Source organism: Emydura macquarii, unplaced genomic scaffold (genome assembly GCF_026122565.2).
Source record: "Emydura macquarii macquarii isolate MOO-44397 ecotype Brisbane River unplaced genomic scaffold, CSIRO-AGI_Emac_v2 contig_3603, whole genome shotgun sequence".
Lineage (NCBI taxonomy): Eukaryota > Metazoa > Chordata > Testudines > Chelidae > Emydura > Emydura macquarii.
In genome coordinates this window covers 8,150,265-8,177,607 of record NW_027133740.1, presented here as the reverse complement: position 1 = coordinate 8,177,607, position 27,343 = coordinate 8,150,265, and the positions used below count along the sequence as shown (strand labels likewise).

General features: G+C 38.2%; 1 protein-coding gene across 3 annotated transcripts in view; it reads right to left on the bottom strand.

Moving 5' to 3' along the window:
* The window catches only part of PHC3 (polyhomeotic homolog 3), a 70,693-nt gene that overhangs the window by 4,352 nt on the left and 38,998 nt on the right, over positions 1 to 27,343 (bottom strand). For 2 of the 3 annotated variants that reach the window (XM_067536627.1, XM_067536626.1), the window contains 8 exons: positions 25,084 to 25,324; positions 22,561 to 23,435; positions 16,493 to 16,643; positions 13,888 to 14,141; positions 12,695 to 12,854; positions 8,258 to 8,372; positions 2,345 to 2,495; positions 2,025 to 2,253 (listed from right to left, as the gene is read on the bottom strand). In XM_067536627.1, the coding sequence (XP_067392728.1) occupies positions 2,025 to 2,253; positions 2,345 to 2,495; positions 8,258 to 8,372; positions 12,695 to 12,854; positions 13,888 to 14,141; positions 16,493 to 16,643; positions 22,561 to 23,435; positions 25,084 to 25,324 (2,176 nt within the window). Of the gene's footprint in view, positions 1 to 1,736; positions 1,855 to 2,024; positions 2,254 to 2,344; positions 2,496 to 8,257; positions 8,373 to 12,694; positions 12,855 to 13,887; positions 14,142 to 16,492; positions 16,644 to 22,560; positions 23,436 to 25,083; positions 25,325 to 27,343 lie in introns of all 3 variants that reach the window. The other variant, XM_067536624.1, reaches the window with a different exon arrangement.

The following is a 27,343-nucleotide window of genomic DNA, read 5'->3' as shown; positions in this document are numbered from 1 at the left end:
AAAGTATATGTGAAAGTTGAATATATCTGGAGGGACATATGCTGCAGCAGATTGAACAGTTCTTCCTCTTCTCCAGAAGAAATTAGTGGCAGTAAAACTGTCACAGAAATCAACAGTCCCTAAAAAAGCTCCAAGGGAATTCAGGAAATCTATGTAATGTATAGAGGCCAAATGAGGAGACCCTATTCTGTGCTTAGCTCTCAGTTCATGGATTCTATTTAGAAGGATGTAAACCAAAGCAGAGGTATCTAATGGATTACCAAAGACAGAAACTGACAAATCAATGTTGTATAACAAGACTGATGGCTTGAATGGAGTGCATTAGATACATAATCCAAAATAATATATGCAGTCCAATTACTATCCTGATAATTTCCTGTACAAAGGTCAATCATCTCTGCCAATTCCATTAGCAATCTAGGAAAATATCTTCTAGAATACTGCTTGTAAACATATTGAAGGTGTGAAGAGAACCTGGAAGCGCCCAAAAGATAAAAAATGTAGCCAGACAGTAATAAGGAAGTTTTTTTTGGTATGCTGAGTCCATCATTTGGATATCTAGAAGACAAAAAATTTCTGAGGGGGAGCAGAAAACAAGACTTTAAACTGGATTGAAACCTAATGTTAATGACAGAAAAAAATTTCTGACCAAGTCAGATATAAATTCAGAAATCAACATGTTTATCAAACGTATTTGAGGAACAGATTCAATATCCTGTAGAAACTTCCTCAGGTAATTGTTTCAAAGTAGAGAATGCTACCTTAGGATTTTAAGAACAGTGTCCTTGTTTAGCACAGTTGTAAAACAATTTCTCATGCTTAGGCTCCTCTGCCTGTTTTAAAAACATACTGTAGGGTGACCCAACATAGATAATGCAGCTTATTATACGTCCACATATCATAGTCACCAGAAGTAATGTACATCAAGGGTAATTTCTGTGTATTTAAAACTTCTATCTCTTTATAGAAGCATCACTTACTGTCAGAAATTAAATTCTTCTACTAACTTTGATTTACTTTATGCAAGACTAGTGGCAAAAAGGAAAGTTTTATCACCCAGTGATGAAGATACATTCCCACAGAAAATCTTTCTAAAATTCTTGTGTTTCAAGAGAAATTGTCTGATATCACTATAAATCCCAGAAGCGAGTAAGCCAATAAGAACAGAGCCAACTTGAATTTCAATGTGCAGAGATATGAGTGGCATGTTTGGTGATAGAAGAAACTTGGATTGCTTCAGAAAGTGAGGTAGGTCTCATCACCAGCAAAGGGTAAGATACCTGCAAGAGCAAAGCTACATTCCCCAAGGGGGAAGCAGATATGGCTTCTAGTCATATGAAGAAAACTCCAAACAAATGTAAAATCACAACTATGAATACTGAGCTAAAAGAGAAAATATGTAAATAACGAGACAGGATACTCATCCTTATGTTAGAATAGAATATATGTTTTCTATTATATGCACACTTAGAGGCTATATAGAAAAGGCTCTCTATAGTTCAGGTATTCTGAAAAGCCATACAAACTATGGATTTAGCTTTATATAAGAAACTTTTATAATATAAAAGACAGATTTTTTTTAAAGATCTTTAATGTTAATCTTTCAATAATATATAAGGAAAGAAGAGCCCCTTTTTTGCTTTCTCTTAATTGAAGAGCAAGTAAGGAGAGAAGAGAAAAGAAAGAAAGAAAGTATAAAAGGGAGGAAGTGTGTCTGATTCAATCTCTCTACTGACCTCTTGAGAGAAATCAGACTGAAGGGAGGAACACCTTTACTCTCCATCAGCTGGGATGCCACAGCAGAGGTGGGACTAGTTCTATCGACATGGGGCTTGGAGGGGAAACCCAGTTGTGCTGAAGGAACAAGCAAGAGGAAACAAATCACATTCCAGCCACGACTGCCAGTTAACTAACATCCGAGTGCTCTTACACTACCTCTCCATTGCAATAGTGCTAAAAAGCAAAGAGCTTTATTGTTTAAAAAAAATAAAAGAAGAAGAAAGAAAGTACTGTACGTTACATACCAGGCAAAGAACGTATGAAGGCCCAAACGTCATCAACTGTCCATGTTGATGGGTCAGCTTGTACAGATGGTATCAAGTCAACATTGTCTGGCATTTTCCTAAGTTTTAGTTCCCTAAGTTCACGCTCTCTTTCCCTCTCACTTTGTCTTCGCAGACGAGTGGTCATGGCAGCTGGCACAGCATCTTCATGAGAAGCCAAATCTTCTGCAGATGGATAAGTAATTGGAAGCTGGAAAATGTAATACAAATAAACTATGGTGTTATATTTCTTGTGTAATTCCTAAAATAGTGCTATAGTTTTAAAAAAATACTCCACAGACCTGTCTAAGGAAGTGCTCTCGTGATGCCCCATCAGAGCCACTTGGTCGATGCCCACGTCGTCCAAGACTTTGGCTATCTGATTTCCGATTCCAACGACTGTTCTTGTCTGATGTAAACAGCCCAAATTTTTTAGTGCAACTAAGGCTGTGCCTAAGGAAACAAAATATATTCAGTGGTGTATTGATAACTCAGTAGAATTAAATAAAATAAAAAAATCGATATAAACAACATTTTATGCTTCCTGCAGAAATTTAGTCTGCTTAGTGGAAGGTGTTTGTTCCAATTCTGTCTCCCTAGAAAAATTGGGGGAGATGTAAAAGGGCTTGGCTTACATGCTAATACTTGTATATTCCCTGACCCAGCAATACCACTATTCAGATTATTCTTAACTTTTAGTAGGGGCAGAGGGCCCATTGTGGCTGTACATATAATTGCTATTTTCCAACTACATTAGCACTGATTTTGCAGTGTGTCCATTTTGGGGATGACTACACCACTTTCCCCTCACTTACCGGAATTTGGCCATATTAAAAAACAAATGAACAAAAAGAAGATTTTGAACAGGTGGCACAAAAGAAAAAATCATGCCCTGACAGCTTATGATCAAAAACAATAGGACAAGGTTACTTACCAGTAACTGAAGATTTCCAATATATTTTCTCTGCAGACCAATACTGTAGGAGCCACAAACTTCACAGATCATTGAACTATTGCTGGCAGTAGCAAAAATTATCAGTGCTGAGAGCATTTCCCACCCAGAGATGTTCTGGCAGATAAATCTGGTCTACACTGGGGAATTTATAAGATTAACAAAAGTGGGAGAAGCCCCAGTGCAGACAATCACTGTCTACACTGGGGCTCCAAATGACATTGACAGTGGATTTCAAAGGTCCTGCCCCCTAACTTTCCTTCTGTTTCTCTCAACTTCAGAAGAGCCTAATACAAATGTTTGGGGACAGCATGGAGCTGCAGAGGTAATATAATTGGAGAACTTCTGTTACTACTACAAATATACTTTTTTAATTCCTCTCAAGAAATTACCTCCACAGAGCCCTACTCTGGAGCAAACAGTGAATCCCTAGGACATGAACGGAGGTGAAAGCACTGGTCCTCTCACAAGAATAACTAACCTTGTCACCAAATAGACAGAATACTTTGTAAAAGCATGACCTGAACTTGAAATGACAGCCTTGCCAATTATCACAAATGACGTTAGTTTAGACGAAGAGCAGTTGCTGCCATTCTTCTAGTGGATTGGGCTCTAATGAAAAAATAGACTATAAGTGCATGTCTTTACTGTAGAGGTAACTGAGTTATCTACACTCTAGTTGCTTCTCTTGAATTAGCTAAGCTTGAGTGAAAGAACAGCCACACTGCAAAATTAACCTCTATGTGCTGTGTCCATATTAGCATTGCATTTATTCAAGTGTTGGACTAAGGGTATGTCTATACTGCTGGCTCCGCAGCAACTGATGTAGCGGGATCGATTAAGTGGGTTGTGGAGACCTGCTCAATCAATCCCAGATGGGCTCTCCAGTTAATGCCAGTAATCCACCTCCCCAAAAGGAGTAAGGCTGCGTTGATGGGAAGGCTTTTCCTGTTGATGCAGTGCAGTGAAGACACTGCAGCACAGCAAACTAAGTACATCGATGGGAGATACACAAGCTACAGTACGTAGCTTGCTTATCTCTTGTTCACAGCAGTGTGGACCAGGCCTAAGACTTGTCAGGGCATATTCCATGGTTCTTTGCACTACATTAAGCTAAGCAGCTCTGTGAATTCTTTTCCAAAGAATTGTGGGAGAACTTGTCTGTTCTTTCTGGGCACAGCAGGAAATTATGGGATGCCATTGGAGGCCTAGTGGCACTGAAGTGCAGTATGGACTCAGACTAGCTCCAGAACGGTCATATTAGCAGCTGTTGTGCTAACTTGAGCTGTAGCCTTTACCACTGATAAGCCAGCCAATTTGAGTAAAAAGCACCACCACACTTGAATTAAGGGGCTTTGTGGTTGTGTGTGGACAAGAAACACTCAAGTTACAACTCAAGTTAATGGCAGTGAAGATAAGCCCTAAGTCATTCTGGCACTGGAACTCTAGCTAGATCACAACAAATCTGAATACATAACTTGATCCATTTTGATTATTTCTAAACTGCAACCAATGCCACAAACAAATAAGGTGATTTATAAAAAGGTCTACCTTCTATCTAAATTTAAAAAGAGTAAGAGAGCATCCTTGTAACATCTAACCAATGGATTCTGAATTTGGCTTCTCATCATAAATCACAAAGTCTAGGAAATTAAAAGTTAAAGAAAAAATAAATGGTTTGGGATGAAATTTCCTGTAAAGTAGCATAAAGAAGGATCAGCCATAACAGCATGGATTTACTGACCCTTCTAGCTGAAGTTATGGCAATAAAAATGCAAGCTTCAGAGGATAATGGAGAAAGTAGTCACATCAGCAGAACTAGTCAAAATATTTTGAATTTTGATGAAAAATGGCAAAGAAACTGATAACATTTTGTGGTTCCTCCCTGCCCCTTCCCCCACTTTTAAAAATAGCACAATTGTCAGTACCCAAAGGAGTTGGTCAGGACCAAATTGAAATCCTGAAGACTTCTACAGTTAAAATTAGTAAATATAAGTGTGACAACCCCGTAACAAACAGTTTTTCTTTTTACCCTTCTGTATAGAAACCACATGTGCATGGTAAACCTAAATGATTGCCAGATATACCCTGGTGCTAGACAGAAATCATACCATTTTCATCATAAAGAAAGGATAACCAAAAGTAAATGTGATTGGACAAGTAGCAGGATCAACATTTTTAGGATTTGACTACTCCTTTAAACATTTCCACTTCAAATTACTGTATAACAGTGCCAAGTGAAATGCTTCCTGGATTTCAAAAGAAGCTTTCCAACCTCTGCAGAGACCAGAGATGGAATTCTATGCAGAATATGAACAACTGGATTGTGAAGAAAAATAACCTAAAGCAGATGCATAAGAAGTCTCATAAATGGAGTTATGCAACTGCATGAAGCCATCAGTCCTAACACCCTAAACAGATTCTTACCTGGGAAGTGTGATACAACTGCCTTTTGTAGAATCAGCCATGAATCAAACAAGTGTAAATCCTTCTGGAATCCAAAGAAGCTCCTATACATTTTAGCATCTGAGCTAGATTTAATACAGACTTTTCAGCATACACCCTCAGCTCAAAAGACTTGAAGAAGAAATATGTTATCTTGCTGATGTGACCTATACCTGATCTGACAGAATTCTTGAGAGCCAGTTGTGCAAAGAAGGATACACCTGTGATCCTTAACAACAAAGACAGACAGCCACAACTACTCAAATCACTAGAGTGAAGAGCAGATCCTCTTCATCATGAGGCACCATTTGAGGTCAGTGGAATCAAGAGGTTGACAAATATTCCCCCACTAAATGGACTTTGAGCCTACAAGTTCTGTTGCCTCTGGCTTGGGATATAAAACCCCAGACAGATTGTAGAGTTATAGTGTGAACGCTCCTCACCCAGATTCCAAAGATAGTAGGACCTAAACTGATAAGAGAGAGACGTGGAGGTCATGGCAGAAAAAGGAACAGAGGGATGATTAGGAAGCAGAGCCTGTCTGCAGCATGCGTGCCCCATAGTTTTGTTTCTACTGATATGATTCTATGGCTTGTAAGACAAAGCAAGACGCACCTAACAATGGGTATCTGCACAAATAATTTCAAAAGGAGAACTATCTGCTATGAAATTTTGTTTTTCCTCACTAGCAAAAGCTTAGTAAGGGTCAGAAGCTTTTTATGCATGTCCATATGAATCTTTTATCAGAATCTAAATAACAGAATCATTGAAATTAGACAGAGGAAAGTCTATCTCCTACAGAGTGTAGGACTATTCCCTACAGTACATATTGCAGTGCTTTATTCTGACTTATTTTTTAAATATCCCAAGTACTGGGGTTTTATACAGATCACCTTGGGATACTATTCCACAGACTAACAAACCACACCATCAGGCTATTTCTTTTGACATTCAAATTTTCTTTTTTAATTTCATCTCATGGCCCCGAACTATGCCCCTTTGGAGAACATCAAATATTTTTTCCCCTGTTTGGCCTTCAAATATCTGTAACAATTATGTCCTCTTCATAGACATGGGTTAGCCAAGCTATACATGTTTACATATTCATCATTAATCATTCTGGTCCAGCTCCTTAATAATTTTTGTTGCTCTTCTCTCATTTCTTTTAAATAGTGCATCATTTTGGTAATGTGGTGTCCAGAATTAAACACGGTATCCCGAGTGTCCATTTCTGCCTTGTTCCTCTGTGCACACAGCCCAAAAGGTGCTCGGGACATTTTTCCTGCCACATCACATTTGGGAACTCAGATTTAATGTGTGTCCACTATTAACCAATTTCTCAATTTAGGCTAATGGGTACACCCTTGTTCCACTGTTTCAGAAGGTAAGTAAATACTGGGGACTAGACTTTTCTACTTTCTGCTCAACTATAAAAAAGAATCACTAACTGGAAAATTTAATTCTGCATATTTTCATTAAATTCTTAATGCTCTTTACACAAAAAGGAGCTTAAATTGGCTTATCATGCCAAAAAATCCTGCAATATTGTAATACCTATAGTTACAAATGGAAGAGATTTAAGATCAGCTAACATTTCCCTTACCACTGAAGGACTGTTCCCTACACTGTGGGTCAGATTCTCAGGTGGTGTAAATCAGTGTAGCTTCATTGATTTCAGTTGAGCTATGTTCATTTACATGAACTGAGGATCTGGTTCTATATTTTCTAACCTGACAATCATATGTTCTTTGGAAGCCTTGGTTCCTGGAATCCTGAATCCACCAGAAATCAAAGAGAGTTCAAGAGTGAGATCATCAATATCAGTTCCGGTGCAACTAGGCAAAGCAGAGTCACCAAATCTCATTCTCTCCTTGGATGCATAGTGCCTAGGTACTAGTCTTGTATTTGATAGATTCTATCTATCTATTTACTCAATCAATTTGTGACAGACACTGTAACAAACAGAAACAGTCTGACTTTCTTTTACTCATGGTGATCTCATTCAGTCTTCAACAATTTCAAACAAAGATTATATTGGAGAAAAATTATACATACTTTTCTTTTTTAGAATGATCAATGGATAAATCATGCTTTCCTCTCTATGCTCTGGAATTAGGGAAAGCAGCTACGTGAAAACTTACAGTAAAATGAATTTAGCTTACTTTTTCATTCTAAATTAAAACTGGTTTTAAAATATACAAACCAATAAAAACACAAGATAAGACTTCTACCGCAAAAGACCACTAGAAGATTAGTACCTCTAATTAATTAAGTGTAACAATGTACATGTAGACTAAAATGTTAAATTTCTACCTCTGCAGCACTGACTGAAGAGCTCACAAATAAAAGGTTTGATTTTTTAAAAACAAAATCAAATATAATCAGATCACAGAAGGCTCTGAAACCACATGTTTTATTTTGTTAATTAAGTAAACAGGTAACTGCTGAGAAGCTTGGCTTATCTGGAGCATCAGAGTAGCTTTGGAAAACATTAACTGAACTATACTTGCTTATCACATTTTTTATTTCCCTTTTATGTATGCAAATAAAGACTGTTCCCACTCAGTCTAATAAACCTCTAAATCTACTTATTCTGTGCAGCATTTCAGCTATGCCAGAACACATCACTCTGTTTTTCTGAATTGCTTTGTAGTGTACTGGATTGTATCCCCTCATGACTATAGATTGCAAAATCTTTGGGGCAAGGACCTTGTTTGTTATTTAGCATGGTTTACCTATTTTTCAAGTGCCAGATACAATTTGGTGTTATATCCTGATTAATAATCTCAGTAATAATAATAATAATAATGCAGAATACCTTTTGGCACAGGACGTGGAGCAGAATCGCTTTGACCGTAGGAACTTATTAGCATATCCCATTTTTCCACAAAACTCACACTTCAGGAGATCATTTTCAATTTCATCTAGTCCCTCTACAGAAAGGAGTGACACACACAAGAAGTCAGTTTGAATGTTTTAAACATGATGCCATGTAATTTCTCATTTATTAAGGATCCACTTAAATTAGAAAAATTCATATATCAGTTTCAACAAATTTAATTGAATGCCTTAAGAAGGCATTAAGAGAATTGATGCCAAATCAGTAAATTATACAAATAATTTCTTGAGCAGAGTGAAGTGTTAATTAATTTATCTGATGAATTTAGTCTCTCTTTTGTTTTGTTTCATTTACAGACTACGAGCATGTAATGTCCTCAAATTTAATCAACCCTTTTTTTTTTGGGCCTCTATGGACTGATCATAAACAGTCCACTGTGAGCATTCGACACTCCATATTCAAAATTCAAGCACTATTTATTGCTTAGCTGTAATATGTCACAGCATTATATAGTACTATTTATCTTCCCTAAATGGATGTGAATAACTCTTATCATCAAGAGGAGGGCTGAGAAAGCCACTGAATCTAATCTTTGGAACAGATAGCAATTTAAAGAGAGAATGACCCTATAGGGAGGGAATTAATATTTTTGAAAATCTTTTCCTTTCTAAGCCACAGGTCATCCCCAAACCAGGATTCCTAGAAATATTATACTACTTTAAGATTTATTGCCTATGTTTAGTTTATTTTTTATTTTCAGATTGCATAAAGTAGTGGCATATATGATCAAATCCTTGTCAGGCTCATTTGATTAACTTTGTGCTCTCACAAGTGGTTTGGGGAATCTTGTCCTCTCTTGTATTAAGCAGTGCTCCCATATTATATAAAATATACTTCATTTACTGTTTTAATAATAAATAATAATAATAATAATAATACTTCACATATTTTATCACCATCATCATTAATGCACACTGATCACCATACTCAGTGATGTAATCATATATGAATGCAATGGTCCTACTTACAAAAGGAGTGGTCAGAGCCCCTAAAAATTTAAAAAATTTTCAGTACTATACTTTGATTAATTTCAATAGCAAATTTTCCAATGTATTGATACACAAAAAAAACTTAAGGCACTGTACCCAACCATATCATATACCCATATAAATTATCCTTCAGCCTCCACCCCCTCACCTAGGAAATTTAACTCCCCAAAATGATCATAAGAGAAATCAGACTTAAATTGTGCCTGGAAAGTTAACAAATTCAGGTTCTGTTGGAACCAGGAGGGAAGCAAATTCCAAAGATGAGGACTTGTCATGGTACAGACACTGCTTGGTTGACCTAGCTATCATCTCTCGAGGGGGTGGGTTTACTAAAGTGATGAAAAAACCCCTCCCTTGCTGTACCAAATGCAGTGCTACAGCTGTGCTGCGGTAGCCCTTGTAATGTAGACACCTAAAGATGCAGTGATATCTGCCTGCTTTTGCAGAATCAGAAACAGCTCTGAGAGGTGTGATCTTCCCCATTCATCTCAATGGATGCCAGCTTGGATGCCAATGAGGATATTCTAAATGTCAACATTGTTGTTAACATCAAAGCACATAAAAAAGGAGAGGGACTGATCATATTACGGAGATCTGAACAATCTACTCTGACAGTTTATTTTGGTGCCACTTCTTCCCACTCCCAAAAAGGAGCCCAATGGGGCCTCTGAGCCCCTCAAGGGGGAGCCAAGCTCAGGAAGCCCTGCAGGGCACGCAAGCTTCATTGAGGGGAAACTAAGCCTGAGAAGCACAGCAGATGGTGTGTTGTACAAATGGGTGTTTTCAAATCTCACTGAAGGAGAGCCAAGACCAAGAAGCATAGATGTCATGCCCAGTCATATTTTTAACATCTGCACAATCTACATGGGTGGAGCCGGGAAGAGTACCAGTGGCTTTCTTCTCTGCCCTCCTCCAATCTGACCCCTGGCCTCAGCAAGTTATCCTCAGGCACAATTATTAAAATATAACACTACTGGTGCCAAATATCAGGGGAGCAAATTTAACATTTATATTTGACAAGCATTCATGTGAGTAAAGCTCAAGTGCTTACAAAATGGGTGCAAGCATGTTCAAAATAAATTAATTTAAAATGTAAGTGAATGTATAAAGAGGTTGGTGGCAAGTATTTGGCCATTTCCCCCCAAATTAGCCAATTCACTGAATACATTTTACTTCTTGCTCATTGTCCCTCTTCATTCAAATTTAACTACACAAAATTTCCACTCAGTTTGCAACAATGACTGCTATATTTTTGGTTCTAGACTCTTTGTGGAACTCTATCATCAGCAAACAGACTCTGGAATGGTAGTTTAAACACAAGGATCAGGACTTTCAACCTTTAATGTTCTGACTGGATGATGTTTACTCATCAAGAATCTTGCCCAACACTCACTCTGCTGCATTGTCAACAGGGTAGCACACTGGAAAGCATTACTTCCACAAGGAGAAATCAAACAATGCTGAATAGATTGTGAAAAAACCTATGAGGTACCAGGATCCTAATATACTACTAAAGCTAAGCAAATCACTACTCATCTTAAGACTGAAGATATTATCATATTATATACCAGTTTTATAAACTCATATTACAACTGCAGTAACAATGGAGGAAGAACCTCAATCTCATTGGTTTAAAAACAGGAAAATGCATCAGATCTTATCAGCTTTGAAACTGAAGAAATGAAAACCACATATATGTCTCCTTAAAATCAATCTCTCTTCCTCAGGAATTTACTGATACAATTCAACCTAATCATTCTACCTGGAGAAAGAGGAAGACCCTTAGAAGAGTGCAGGGAAAATGGTAAAAAAAGAAACTGCTCTTTTGCATATGAAGCACTTCTTCCTTTTACACAAGTTTAACTGTTGTATGATGGGAAAAGTGATTATATTATTTGACGTTGGCGTTTGTAGATGGCTCTCAATGTTGGGCAGATGTTTCCTGGCTCATCTACTGAATAACTGCAGAATGTGTATAATACAACCACCAGCTATCAGAAATGATAATTACAAATGGTAAACAACTGCAAATGTTTGAGAACAGTGCTGTAAATCAACAGATAAACTATCTGCTTGAAATCTGCTCAGGAAGAGAAGGTTACTCAGCTGGTGCAGTAACTGAGGTTCTTTGAGATGTGTGTCCTTATGGGTGCTCCACTTTAGGTGCTCCACTGTAGGTGCGGCAGCACTCCTGCACCTGGGATCGGAGATCTTCATCAGCAGCGCCCATTGGACCACACATTCACACCTCTCCATATTCATGATGTGAGTGGGATGTATATAGAGCACTGTGCAGTCTGACCACCCCCAGTTCCTTCTCTGCTGCAGAGCTTATATTTTCGGCTCCAAAGCAGAGGAGAGGAGGGCAGGGAGGTGCAAATGGAGTGGAGCACCCATATGGACACAGATCTCAAAGAACCTCAGTTACTGCACAGGGTGAGTAACATGTGTTCAGAGTGACATGTACTGCTGAGGAGAGGACCACATGCCCTAAAAGAGTATCCATTGTATCGTTGTGCATAATAGTGTAGTGACAGGCGAAAGTGTCTGTCAATGCCCATGTGACGGCTTTACAAATGTCATCAATGAGGACATTAAGAAGTGCAACCGAGGCAGCTAACAAATGCATGGAATGTGTTCTGACTGAGGTCGGAGGTTGTCTATCATGGAGTTTGTAAGATAAACATATACATGGTGAGATCCACTTAGAGGGGAGTTGTTTAGATATGGCAGTGCCTTCGGATCTTTCGGTGGTGGAGAGGAATAATTGTGATTTCCCGAAGGATTTAGTCCTGTCCAGGTAAAAGGCTAATGCCTGTTTCACATCTAGGCTGTGTAGAACCGCCTCCTGTTGGTTGGTTGCTATGGGGCTTTGGGAAGAAGCATGAAAGGTGTATTGGTTGATTGAGATGAAAAGATGTTGGGACCTTAGGCAAAAATCTTGGGTTTGGGTGTAGTGTGACTTTGTCTTTATAAAACAATGTGTATGGTGGATATGCCATAAGGGACTTTCAAGATTGCAGAATCCTTGCAGATCCCTTTTGAGGAAGTTAAGACCAGCAGCATAAACTACTAGGTATCTTCCGCACATTCTCTTCCTCCAGGATTGCACTACCGATCAATGAGGCTCTTCTTGGCTCCCACAAAGGTGCTGTGGCAGACCCCGGCATCCATCTGTCCAACTTGCAAATGCACCAACAAAAAGTATTAAGTTCCGGCAAAAGATGCTAAATTCTTATTTTCACACCCCACCACAAATTCTCTGGTGGTCAATGTTGTGCAAGAGAGAAGCAGCCAGATGTACAGGCTTCACAGTCTATGCCTTAACATTGACTGGAAAAATGTGTATTAAATTAAATCTACAAACCTTCTGTAATTATGTCCTCCGTCTCTGTGTCTGAGGAGTTCTCTGCGTGTTTTGTATTGTTCTGCAGTTCTGACTCAACACACATGACACTCAGGACCTGACCCTCCATTAGGAGCCTTTTTTTCGCAGGTTGCTCAACTAGCAGAGATGAACGACTTACCTGTAACAATAAAAGCAGAGCAGCATGAAACAACAATTAGAAGAAAATGGCACATGGTATTTAGCACTTGCTGCTGATCCACATTCTTTATCATCATTATGATTTATAGTGCCACACTTTCACACATCATTTTTCAGACAAATAAAAGGACAGGTTCCTGCCCTAAGGATCTTACAATCAAAACTAGATTTTACACAGGAAGACACTACAGTAAGCAAAGGGAGATGAGAAAGATAAATGAGAGGATGAGGGTTATACACTAAATTGATTAGCAAGGCAGAATACATCCCACTTTCAAAACTGCAGATGCAGTGGTTTGGAACTGGTCATTTCTGTCTTTAAAAGTTTCCAATGGTAAGCAACCTTCTGCTCTGACTAGGCCAATTCCTGGTTACACTGAAGTCAGTGCGAGTTTTGAAAGTGGCTTCAATGGGATCAAAGTTTGTCCCACACATCTTAACACTAAAGTAACAGTATACACAGAACGCCATTTCAGGTATCTATGCTGAGTAATTTTTCTACAGGATGGATAAAAGTAAAACAAAGTGTTATTAAAAAACAATCACAAACAATAATACTAAAACAATTTCATCTCATTATACACATCTGACAAAAACATACATATATTTTAATAGCCCTCTTTTTTCAGAAAAATTCTCTGCTATGGTTATATTAATAACTATTATCCTGTCATTCAATTATACAGCTGGACCAAAAAAGTAGCATGAATTCTAATTATACACTTAAGATAAACCTGATTCAAATATGCTGTAACACATGTAAATATGCATTTAACAGATATAAATTATGCATATAACATATGCATACATAGTGTATGCTGTAACATTTGTAAATATGTTGTAAAAGTGCTGCAACAAATGGCTATAAAACAGAAGGAAAAGAAGGTCAGTCCCAAAGTTCTAATAAGTTATTCAGAATATAAAGAATTTAACTGAGTAATAGCCACAAATAACTAAACAGATTTGTTTGCCTTTTAAAACATATATTAATAGCTTGTAACTTTTACACTTACAGGAAATGGCTCTAAACCCTCCTGAATCACAAAGCCCTCAATAACATGGGTCAGGATCTGTGGTTTAACGATAGCCTGTGGAGGTTTGTTTTCTAGACTAGGAATGCTATTAGGCATTGATGTGATGTTACTCCTGGTGGCAGCTGCTGGAAGCAAAAGAGGAGGTGGTGGAATAGAGGCATGTGAAGGGTCTGATGGAGACTTAATTACTGAGGCACTGACTGATGATGCCACTGCATGAAGTCCAACTTGTTCTGGAAAAATAATATAAAATATTTTATATTTTTAATCACTTGTGCTCAGATATTTTCACAGAGTTATAGAAAGAAGAGATGGAAAAACACCTACATTACTGCATTCATGGTCTTGCCAATGCAGATTTTTCCCTTATAATTTATATTATAAACTTTAAATTATACAAATGACAGGACAACTTCACTTACCTTGGAAAACTATTCCACAGACTAATAGCCTGCACCATTAGGACATTTTTCCTGACATTCAACCTAAATTTTCCTTTGTTTAGTATCTCCTAGTTATACTCACCTTTGCCCACAACAATCACCTTTCAAATATTTGTGTCATATTGTCCTTAGCCATCCAGCTAGATTGTAAATCCACAAGACAGGAACCGAGACCAACATTTAAAACTTGGGTTTCTAATGCTGGGCTCCTAAAACCATATTTAGGCACTTCAATAGAAATGGTCTGATTTCTAATGGTGGTGAGCAAACCCTGTTCCACTGAACTGCAAATTCATAAACACATTAGAAAGTCAGGTCGCTTCTATTTAGTTGCATAAATATGGATACAGGAGCCCAACTGTAGGCACCCAGATTTGAAAATTTTGGCCTGTTTCCGTTAGTGGCCATGTAAGATGTCATGCACACTTATAAATAAGTCCACTATTTTTCCAGCCCAAGAGGCTGATTGGGCTGATACAAATCTCTTAATAGGAATTAATTAAAATAATAGAATAACTTGCAGTTCACAGATTTGTAAATGTGTGATGTATATTTGGATTTTTAATTTACTTTGTGTTTAGAATAAAAATGTTAGCTCTGAAGTTTCTCATCAAAACAAATGAAGGTGGGGGATAAAATAGGCGTTAGAAAGTAACAGGAACTAAGTTAGGCATACTGTACTGTAGCATAAGACACCTGGCTTGATACTTTTGGGGGTTCTATAGTGGATCTATGCTAGAAACAGATCTATGACTCTGAGGAAAAACACAAAGAAATAGCTAAAGGATTGGAACTTCCCCAATGAGTGGCACTGCAGGTTTGCTTATGTAATTAACTCTTGTGTTTGCTGAAACTTGAAGAAAAATGCTTGCCTAAGACTACTTCTTTTGGACTCCCCCCAAAGGACTCAGGTATATTTGAGTTGTTTCATGACAATTATTCATAAACTGTTCTGTAATACACACACAGGATGCTCTGGTTGGTGTGGGAGCTAAACAACAATAGTGCAACCTATGCAAAATGACTTCTGCAGTCCAGGCAGAATCCCTCAAGCCTTCCAGGAGAACATACTATGCTGCTTCTCCAGGCAGGAGTAACATATACTTGTACCTGATGTTGGCTAGTATTTGCTTTTGACTGTAGTATGTACGCTAACTGATCCTGATATCAGACAGCCTTCTCCTCCTGGCATGTGAATGCAGCAAAGAAATCCTGTCCTGCTGTTTATCTAAGGAAAGAGACTTTCTTATGCCTTCTTCTCCCTGTTCTATTCTGTTCTATCCTACAATGTGCTGAGCACCTCCTGTGATGTGCATAATGCCCTCAACTATCTGATTTAAAAAGGAATTGAGGGTACTCAGAACTCATCTACCTGCAGGATCAGGCCCTAGTGCAGCACAATGGAAGATACAGACAAAGTAATTCTCTATAATTAAACTAAATAAAACATTTACTGGTAGCTTTTGTCTTACAATACACCTTTCTCATGACATACCAAAAAATGAAGTGAATTAGAACAATTACAATACAGCTGATATCCTTACAGCATTTTCCAACTAGAGACCTTGATCCTGGACGCAGATCAGCTTGTATGATGATCAGGACTTTAGTGTTTGGCGGGCAGTTCACAAACCAGTGAAGATTGCTACTGTTACTATTAATAAATTAATAAAATAAATAAATAAATCGTGATAGTGCCCATGGGGCCCAATTAAGATAGGGGTTCCATTTGCTTGGTGCTATACAAGCACATATGGAAACAGATTCGCTGCCACAAAGACCTTACAATCTAAGAGGTCAAAAGATAAACACAAGATAAATGATTTACAGCTTGTATGTTCTTCATATGAAAATCAATTAAAATTAATCAAAAAGCATACTCTCTATATAAATGGCTTTCTTAAAATTAAATAAATTTCTTCATATATTTCTTTATAACTGAATATATCATTCTACCATTCTGCTTAGTAGTATATTTCATGAAGCTCTATTATCTTGGCGAACTAACCCATTAAACCATAAAAAAAGATGAGTCACATACTTTTGCTTTAAACCTCTCAGGCTAGGAAAAGGACCTGATCAGAAAGAGATTCAGGCAGAAAAGCTGACCTAATTCTATCAGTCTCTGCACTTGTGCTCACCTGACAAACGTTCTTCTGAAGTAAGCTCCTCGCCATTCCCTAACATTATGGCTGGTGGAGACAAGGTTGGTGGGGTAGGGGTTCTAACCATAGGGACGCATTCGGACTCCTCTGGCATCTCTTCCTCGCACATGTTCTCCACTTGATAAATCTGCATTGAACAGATCATTGCTTTAGAGAATTTTCCATTCTACCTTAACATGCCAAAACAGATACATAAACATAATCTTCTTGACAAACAAATTACCAATTGATTTTTTAAAATATATTATCGCTCGTTAATATTATACTTCAATTTTTCCACACTACAAACACACATCCCACTCATCTATCCCTGACTGGATTCTGATGACCTAGTAATAATGAGAACTAAACTACAGCATTTGTAATATCAGCCAAATCCTAAGACATGTGTACCATTCTCTTCACAGACAGATGATCTAGAGAATTTAACTGGCCCTCCCCATCTCTAATCTCTCTAGTCTTCCATGTTTTATTATATATATTTTTAAAGATTACCACTAGATTTAAGCAATAAAACTGAATGGCTCTCTCAGTAAAGAGGACATAGATAGAATGAGCATGGATTGAATGAACTACCTTCATCCGCAACACTTTACATTACAAGATTCCTATTTTCATTTGTTTATAACTTTGCCAAACTTTAACTGTTTCAGTTGAAATTTAATGTGCCAAGCATGTCTGCTTCAGACATTTTTGGAAAGTTTCAGCAAACACCATTCACCTATTTGTCAGAATGAGTCGAGGGAAAAATGCAATGTTTTGCCCATGTTAAAATAATCTTACAATTGTTTCATTGAGAAGTTCTAGCATCCCCATGCTTTGGACGAGAAGTACTTGAAATTTGGCAGACGGGGTCACCCTGGAGTGAGGGATGTGACTTTTGCCATCCTCATGAAAGTCCACCCAAATTTGGTCAGGTTATGAGCCTCTGAAAATTGCACTTCACACATGGTCATGGAGATTTGTTAGAGTTAGGCAGCTTAATTCTCTGAAGATTCTGTCTGTTCTGGGCATGATCCATCCTGGGTCTGCAGAGTCTGAATGAGACCTTCCCATCAATTTCTCCTCCCAGCTGCTGGGGGCTGCTGTGGCACCAGGCACAGGAACTGAGAGCAGGATAACTGTCTCTCCTGTGCTCACAATGCTCGCCCTACTGGCTTTCAGGATGCATGGAGAAGGAAGGGTCCTATGGGAAAAATAACGTGAGATCATTCAATTAAAGACTTTCATAATGCATATGCACAAGGGGGTCAAATTAAAGGTGGCACAGGCAACCTTAATTCTGCCATTTCCTAACTTTTGAACGTTTGACTTTGCAAATTTAACATTCTTTTAATTCCATTTTTGGATACAATTTTAGGTTTATAAATTATATCTTTCCATGAAAAAATAGAGATTCATAGTATCCCATAAAAAAGGCTTCATATTGATAGGGGAAGGTATATTTTACAATCAGTATTTCTGAACTGGGAGCAGGAATAAATTCAGTCTGGAGTCTATAATGCACCAGGTCACCAAAGTTATGTGCAAACTCCAGAGTGCAAACTCCAGAGTTGCATATTACAGTAAGCAAAACAAGGATTTCAAAAGAATATGCCAAGTTTATCAGCTAAAGCTGTTATAAATGATTTTCTCCAAAACTACAATGTAAATTGAAGTGATTTACAGAAAGCAAACTCAGCAGATTAGGTAGTTCAATTCCAAGCTGTTAAGAGAGACACCTGGCTTCCATTCCTGGGCCTTGTCCCTGCCTGAACTAACAGGGGGCTGAGATTAGCATTACCTTCCAAATTCACATTGAACAATAACTACAGTAGTGTCTTCCTCAGTCTGGTGAGAGCTTGAAACAAAGCCCCTGAAAGGTGTGAATTCCCCTGCACCATTAAACTCATTGGGATGTTATCTCTAAAGCCTAATGATGATGTTTTAAATGTCAGCATTAGCTATTTCACAACTGATCATTTTAGTAGACTGTGAGAGCGAAGATCATGAGAGTACAATTGAGAGTTGCTGCAGAGATGAAAATCCAGAAGGAAGAAAGAGAGAAAGAAAGAGAGGTGGATGGGGAAGAGAGAAAGAACAAAATAAAAAAGTAGGATGGAAAAGATAGATAAACAAAAGGAAGGAATACTGGAGGTCCCGGAAAGGGGAATATTTTCCCCATTAAATGATGCAAAATGCAAAAATAAAATATTGAATACATAATACATAATGATAATAGAGGGCCATACTCTGATAACCTTAGTCGTCTGGAATACTACCTTACTCTACAAGTAGTCCTATTCAAATCAATGGGACTACTCATCATTAGAAAGGGCACCAAAATCTAGTCCTAAAAGTTTAGTGCTACACTTGATCATTGTGAAAACTGAAGGTAGTGTGTTCCCTGAGGGTAGTATATAGTCCTAAATGTATACTATGGTCTGTGGGCCATAATTAAAAATGGAAGGAGTTCTACTTCAAGAATATTAAGCACAGTCATACAGGCAGATAATAGTCCTTTTCTATATAAAAGTCTGTAAGAAAAATGCGTATAGTTACCAAATATTTGTGGGCAGAGAAGGGGGAAAAATGTAGACAAAGTCTGCTGTACAAATAATACATGTCTGAGTACATCAGAATAAAATATCAGAAACAGATAATACATAATCGTGTTCACATTACAGTTGCACTAACCCTATTTGAAAATGTTCTTTGCAATAGATACAGTTAAAATTGCTGGCCTCTCAGAACTCAAGTTGCCTTGGACACAAGAGACCCCTAGTGAGCTTATGAACAACAGCTAGTCTCAGAATAGGAAGCTGGAGTGGGGGGAAGGGGGTGTTCTTATTTTTGTATGTATTTTGAAATACTATCTTGTACAAGCCAAATAAATTAACACACTTCTGATTCAACTCAGATATTGCTTGGCTATACCGAAAGAAGGACAGGAGACATTTCATATGGTTTTAATCAGGCCACAACTTTACTATTAGATGTCTGGGACTACCTGGCAGATAAAAGTGTACAGTGCAGATAACCCCAAGTTCATTCAATAACGTCTGCCAGCCCCCTCTTCTTTTTACATCCAGGTCCCCCAGCCAATCCAATGCTGAGACTTTATCATCCACCCCATCTTGTAGGAGGGTTAAGACAGGCTATAAGAAAGGGGGGTTGGCTTCCTGCCGTATCAATCATAGGAGCCCCAGCCCCCCTTCTACTCCCCGTACTGTTCCTTTAATCAACACCTCCTTTTTAAGTCCTTTACCAAGCCTTTTATCCAGTCACTGTATACCTTCCCTATGGAGTACCTGCACTGGACGTCCACCCCACTTATATGAGTTGCAACATATAGCTTAACTCCCTTCAAGCCACATGTCAACACAGCCCTCCCCAAACTCACTGTGGGGAAGCAAAAAAAACAACTCCAACTCCACATAGGCCAATCTGGGGTAAGGGAAAAATTCCTTTCCAGCCCCCCTAAAAAGAGGCGACTAGAACAATGCCCACACCAGGTCTTGACCAAACCTGGTATTTCTTCATCTAAAGGAGATGGAGGGTGGGTATGAAAGGGGGATTCACCACATGGGCTACCCCTTTTAAATCCTTCCACCCATCTGGATTCCAGGGAATGAGTCAGTGTCGCCCCGTATCCCCTTTTGCAGCAGTTTGACCTCTTTCCCCCCAGATATAAAGCACTGTTCCCTTCATTCAGCCAGCCAGCCAAATTCTTCCTCACTTAAAGGTGTGACGTGGTCATTTTTCACAAGCTCATTGGGGATGATCCCAGCTGGATGGCTGATGGAACAATGATTTATACTCTGCCTTTCTTCCACTTGATATTTAAAAAGGCAATGAAGATTGTTATAACGTTTTCCTTATTTTCACCATTTGTTTCAAGTCTAAATAAGTTTAGGAATGTTATTTATCAAATAAACCTTCTCTAAATTATCTTTCCTCCACCACTATATGAGCACAGAGGGTTTTATTCATTTTCCTTATGTGTATATTCTGATGAGCATAGATGTTTAACTTCTATTCACTACTCCTTAATTTTTCACCTTTGATACTCTTTTCAAGTGTAAATACTCACTTGTTTAAAATTTCTAAAGATACCAGTTTAAAAAAATAACACCATCCTTTCAATATTTAACAGATGGACAAATGCACCACCGCAAAGAACATATAGTGTGTGAGGGAATAAATGTATTTATGAATAAATAAGAAAATATGCTTGAATGAAAAAAATATTTTATAGGTGTAAATGAGTGAAAAATCAATGGAAATGCATGGGTGGATGGTAACTGAGTGAATGAGCAAGTGCTTAAATTATGATAGCAATAGGAACTGTCAATAGGTGCATGCCAGGAAAACCAGGTGACAAAGGCTCTAATCCAGCAGAACACTTAAATACATGCTTAATTTTAAACATATAAGTAATCCCACTGTCTTCAATGGGACTATTCATGCTTACTGTTAAACTCTTTCTTAAGTACTTTGCTGAATCAGGGTCAAAATGAGTGAGCCACAAGGCAGCCCCCAAAACTCACAATTAAAAAATAAGAGCTAAAACTAGCAAAGTTTTATGTTCCCTAATGTCTATTATATTGAAAATTCCCAAATCCTTGATTAGCCAAATGTATTTGAGTATTTAAAATTGCACTTTATTTAACATAGAGGGCCAAAAATTCATACATAGTTCACAGAGACTATTTCTCATTATTTCTCTTCTTTTTAAAAAATATGTTCTGTTAACTGACGACATATAGTTATTTGCTGTTTAAACTTCATTTGGATAATATATTCGTCAGTTTCATTAACTGAAGATTTTAGATATAGGAGTCATATTTTCAACTTTTAGCATGAAAATTTTCTCTCTTACTATTTTCAATGTGGGAAAGGGGTGAAAAAGACAGGCATACTGATTAATTCACAGATTTTCCAATGAACCAGTTATAGCACTGTAGGCCTACTCTTTGCATTTATAATAGATGCATGCAGTGTCATATTTACCAGATAGTTAGATCCTTCCCTTTAATATTTCTTTTTATAAAACTGTACAAGTTGTACACAAACACAGACCCTCAGCATGTATATAACAAATGCTCTGAAAGACCTAGAAAGGGTGCTGCAACTTACCAGATATATAAATTATTTATTTAAATGCACACAAGCTAACAGGAAGGATGTGGAATGAAAATTCTCTTAAAACTGAACAGGGTTGGCATGACTCTTAATACTGGATATCCCAGAACGCTGCACCAGGAAGTACCAGAAAAATTCACAGAGGGGAAAATACCTTTTTAAAAATATATATTAACATTTATTTTTGTGACTATTTCCCCCTCAGTCTCTAGGGCCTGATCAAATTCCCATTAAAGTCAGTGGGCCAGATTTTCCAACCCGTTTAAAACAGATGGACAGTTCCCTCCCCAGAGGGGAACTTTCCACTAGCATAAAGTTGGTGCAGGCAGCTCTTGCACCAACTGCTTCCCACTCCTGCATCAGGGGAAGAAGGGATTACGTTAGTGACATTCCAAAGGTATAGTGGAGCTACTGATTCTCTGAGGGACCTTATGTCAGTGGCGTAAGTTACAGCTGTTCTTGTGCATTTCTCTGTGTCCCTCTACCCCCTGCAACTGCTCTCAAGTAGAACTTAGGTAGGGTGGAGAATATGCACCAAAAGGCTGTCTGGCATTTGGCTCATATTCCTGAGTTTCACTCAATTTTCACTTAGGTTTTGAAGAACAACAGAACATTTTTTTCAAAGGACATTGTTTCATAATGGAAAAATCAGTTCTTCAAAGACAGCAATATTACTTGCTTATACAGCAATAAATGAGTGTCAGACTGGGAGCCAGCTCTACAACACACCACTGTGTTCAAATGCCATGCAGTAATGTCAGTTTTACCAAATCTGTAAATGATTTTGAGAACAGATTCTTCTTTCCTTACACACTTATGAGATTTTTGCCATCTCTGGCCATAATAGAATGTTGTTGTAGAAAGGGTTTTTCACTTTCAGTTAAACATTAAAACCAAAAAGAAAGTTTCTGAGGGCTTACCACAGGAGTTTCAACAGGTACTGATGGTTGTACTTGAAGGTTTACTGCAACAGTCTGTGGTGGTGGAAGAGTCTGAAATGGCAGTTGAACCAAAGCTTCTGCAGCAGGAAGCTCCTCCTCAGAAACCAAAGTATTTTGCACCAAAACCTGGCCCTGGGACAGAATTTCAGGCTGCATTTGTAAAGATTGCACAGACTGCAAGGGCAGTTGCTGAATCTGGGTTGGAGATGTTGACAGCTGTGGAGGGGTTGCAACTGGGATTGGCATGGACTGTAAGGTTGGATATTGCTGGTGTGGTGTTGGAGACACTATCTGCTGGCCCGGGGACATCAAGTTGGGCTGATCTACTGGCCCAATATGTACTACTGGGGAAGGTGGAACTGTAAGATGGGATGGAAGATTAAGCTGTTGTGCTACTGGTCGTACTGGACTAGTAGTAGGCTGCTGTGTGCTCTGTTCTGACTGTAGAGCTGATGGCATAAGAGGATGTGGTTGTGACTGAATAAGTGCTTGTGGATGAATAATTATTGTGGGAGACTGGCTAGGTGAGTGAGCAGGTGTAGGAGACACCACTACTGACTGCTGAGCTGACTGGGATGGAGTAGGAGATATTGTTAGAGGAGGATGGACGTGAACAGGTGAGCAATGTTGTGACTGGACACTATTGGGAACTGGAGGAAGACCATGGCTTTGAAGTGGAACATAGTGTTGTGATGGAGGTGGATCCTGATGGGGAGTAGTCTGAAGTGTGATTGGCTGAATTTGCTGCTGCTGTTGTAATATCAGCTGATGATGGGAAATCTTTGCAGGTGGTGAATGAAGAGGTATCTGCTGATGTTTTGTTAGAGAATGAGGTTGAATTGCAGAATATGAAGCTGTGAGGGGGAAAAATAACAATTAGTATTTATTTACTTACGTTCAGAGAACATCACAATAAATGTTTAAATGAGGAAAATTTTCACATCAGATGACTAAAGTCAGCACAGAACTTGACCAAGCCTTTCAGATGAACACAACTTAGAAATACATTAGAAAATACTCTCTTCAACCATAGACAGTGTCTCAAATAAAACACATGAAGGGAATGCATTAATTTTGGTAAATTCCATAATGAAATACAGCAATGAACAATTTATATAAAAACAAACAAACATCTCTTTTAGTTAAAAAAACAAAAACAAAAACAACACACTATCAACTTTGAAAGGAACAGCATTTACCGGCTTTAAAATAGTTATAACATAAAAGAGGTAAGTGATTCAGAGTCAATAAGGTTTGATTAAAACTGCTAATTGGTCAGTGCTATTTAAAAATAGGTTTTAAACAATAATGAGCTGAAAGTTTTAATTCAGAACATCTAGAATAAACTTGTAAAAACTTGAGTGCCTAAAGCTAGGCAACTAATTAATTATTTAGGCACCTAAAAAGTGGCCTGATTTTCAGAGAGCCTCTGACTCCCTGGCAGAACTGCCAACAATGGAAAATTGAAATGCCTAAGATTTTCCTCTTGACTGAAATCTGGGGCATGCCTTTCCTCTTCCCCAATGTTTCTCCTGCCCCTCTTTTACTCTCTTCCATTTAAAAAATAATTGACATTTGATATCTAATTTTTTAAAGTAGGGGATGGATTACTTTCCTGACCTGACAGCAATGGAAGTGAAAAATTCAAGAGGTGTTTGCTTTGCAGCCCCCCCCACAGAAACCTGAAATTAAGCAGGTCTGGCTCACCAGCCCCACTCAGCCCACTTACCATGGCAAAATTTCTACTCTTTGAATCAGCAGGAATTATTAAATTATGCAAAAGGCAATCTAAGGGCATTAATTAATAATAATTAATTTGGTTAATCTCATCTTCTATCACTCCACTTTTTTTCCTTTTGTTTGCCACACTCATTTTCTTGTCTTCTTTTAAACTAGATCAGGGGTGGCCAACCAGTCAGAGACAAAGAGTCAAAAAATAGATGTAGATATGGCAAAGAGCCACATGTCTCTTACACTCCCCTGAAAATTCAGCTGATGGGTCAATTTAGGTGGCAGCTGGTCAATTTCCCTTACAGCCAGTTGCATGCAAACAGCCGCTTGCAGCTCACGAGCTGCATTTATATAAGCAAAGAGCCGCATGCGCTCGCAGGTCGCCACCCCAACTCTCTGAGTCAGGTCTACCTATGAGTTTATGCACTGCTTAGCACAATAGTGTCCTGATCATGACTGGGCCTTTGAGTACTAATGCAATAGAAATATCATAACAACAACTACCCTGGACAACATATAAACACACCTACACACTCAGACACATATACTCCTATTTGCATTCTTAGTCTCTCTCTCTTGCCCTTCTCTGTGGAGGCATAGAGAATTCTAGGATACAACTATTTCCAGCACCACTGAAAGTAATTATGTATCTCCAAATGATTGAAGACTTCAAACATTCAACGAATATTTGAGCATTAGACACTTGTTTGTGGGCTATAAATGACAGGATGCACTTTAACAACTTTTTTAAAAGGTAAAACTTCATCGTACCTGGTGTTATTAACTGATGTATACTTGATGTCCGTGTGACAGACGTACTTCGACACTCAGGAGATGGGCTCTCTCCTTTTCTATTGCTGTCTGGAGAATCTGGTTGGCTACCCTTGGTACCAGTTACAGTTTTATTAGTACATAGAGCCAATGACTGAGCTTGACTACTGCTCTTTGGTGGGCCATTCTGTGAACTACATAATACACCCAACTTCTGACTGCGCAATGTTAAATTCTGAACCTGAGAAAAGAATGAAATATGAAAAAATATATAGAGAAATCTAATACATTAAACACAAAGACAATAATAATTATTGACTTTATATGATACATTTCATCAAATGATAACAAGATATCTGAAAAAAATATAAACTACAGAAGTTAGTATCAAGGTATTTTACAAATCACGTAATTTCAGGTAAATAAAAAGACTACCATTCAGCTTTAAACTGATGACAAAGAAAGTATCTTCAAAGTGCTGATCTTTACAAGCTTTATAACAAAGGCCTCCATTCTTACCAGTCTTTTGAAAAGAAACTGTAATTGTTGGAAAACCACTTTACTCTAATATGATTTGGAGTCTGACAAATTTCTCCAAAATTGCTGTTTCTTTACAATTTAAAGAGATATAATACTCATTTTCTTGAGATACTGTAAAGATGCAATCACCAACGTGTGTGTTAACAGAGGTTATTTAACTTTAGTCAGGGTCCTGTGTTCTCTGCCAAACAACAAGACCATATTCTTCTGAAAGTACCCCTTACTTCAGTCGTGAGCCCTGTAATTGTGCAACAATGTTGATTTACTCTGTCCTAATGAAATACCCTGTATTCCCATTCAGCTCCACAAAATACACAACTATGTCTCATGGAACAAAAAATTAGTCAGTGATTATTTTTGACAATGAGTTTTTCTGTTATGTTCTCTAGGTGACTCTGTCTCTGCACAGATCTCTGCTCCCACAATGTTATCCAGGCAATCCAGCTCAAAAGCTCTTCCTCTGCAATACATGCTGGAGAACAGAGAGTTGGTAGTCAACTTCAGTGGCTCATGTCTCCAGCTCTCCAGTTGTTGCTTGCTGTACCATTCTCCAGACAATCCAACCTACTACTATCTGACTGTAAACTGGACTAACCCCCCTAATCTCCCCTACCCCGAGCTGCCTCTATACATGCAAGAATGCAGGGAGTGTACTCTGTAATCCAGAGGGAAAGCTGGAAATCAAGAGGGAACAACAGGAAAGACCAGGCAGGGCAGGGAGACATAACAATAAGCCAGACACATGGCTGCAGCAAAGTGGTCAATTCCATTACAAAAATGCCAAATTTTGTGGCATCTTGGAAAAATTTCTGACTCTAAGGCTATGGAATTGTGGTGGCCATAGCACCTTGATTGAGATTAAAGGCCCCATTCACATCTCTCAAAGCTATTTTTTCAGCCTCTCTGAAAACTCAGACAAGCATTGATTTCTAACGATTCACTGTTTTTGCAACCACAATGGATAGAAACTTTTTTTAAAAATGAAGACAGATTCTGGAACACAATGCTGCAAATGCCACATTTGCAGAATTGCAACCTTAATTCAGCCACTTTGCGCATATGCATTACAATACACTCTTTAATTACATGATCACATACTATTTTTCTACAGGAACCTTTTTCATTCAGAGCACAGGATAGATGGCACTCGCTGATGAGCAACCTTTCACTATTTTTTTTTCCTTCTCATTATTCACTATGTGGCTCCATGGGTTAGTTTCTGCACACTATTCAAACCCTGCTCTGAAGACAGAATTATTAATTTCCTCCTGGGCTTTTATATGGTGCTCATCACTATAGTATCTGAGTACTTCACAAACAATTAATCAATCTTCACAACACCCCTGTGAGGTGAGGCGATGGTATTATCCCCATTTTACAGGTGGGGAACTGAGGCACAGAGAGTTGATTAATTTTAGGTGCCCAATTTCAGATACTTAGGACTTGATTTTTCAGAGTATTTAGCACTATATAGCACTTTATTTTTTCATAACATAGCTCCCCTGATTTCAATTCCAGCTGTAAGTGCTCATTTCTGCAAATCAGACCCACAGAAAATGAGGAACACACAATTGATGACCATCTGTGAAAACTTTGTTTTAAGTGACTTGACTAGATGCTATAAGAATTCTGTGCCTGAGGCAGGAATAAAATCCAGTTCTCCAGGGCAGCATTCAACTGCATTAACCATGAGACCACCCTGAACTTCTCTGTTTCATTC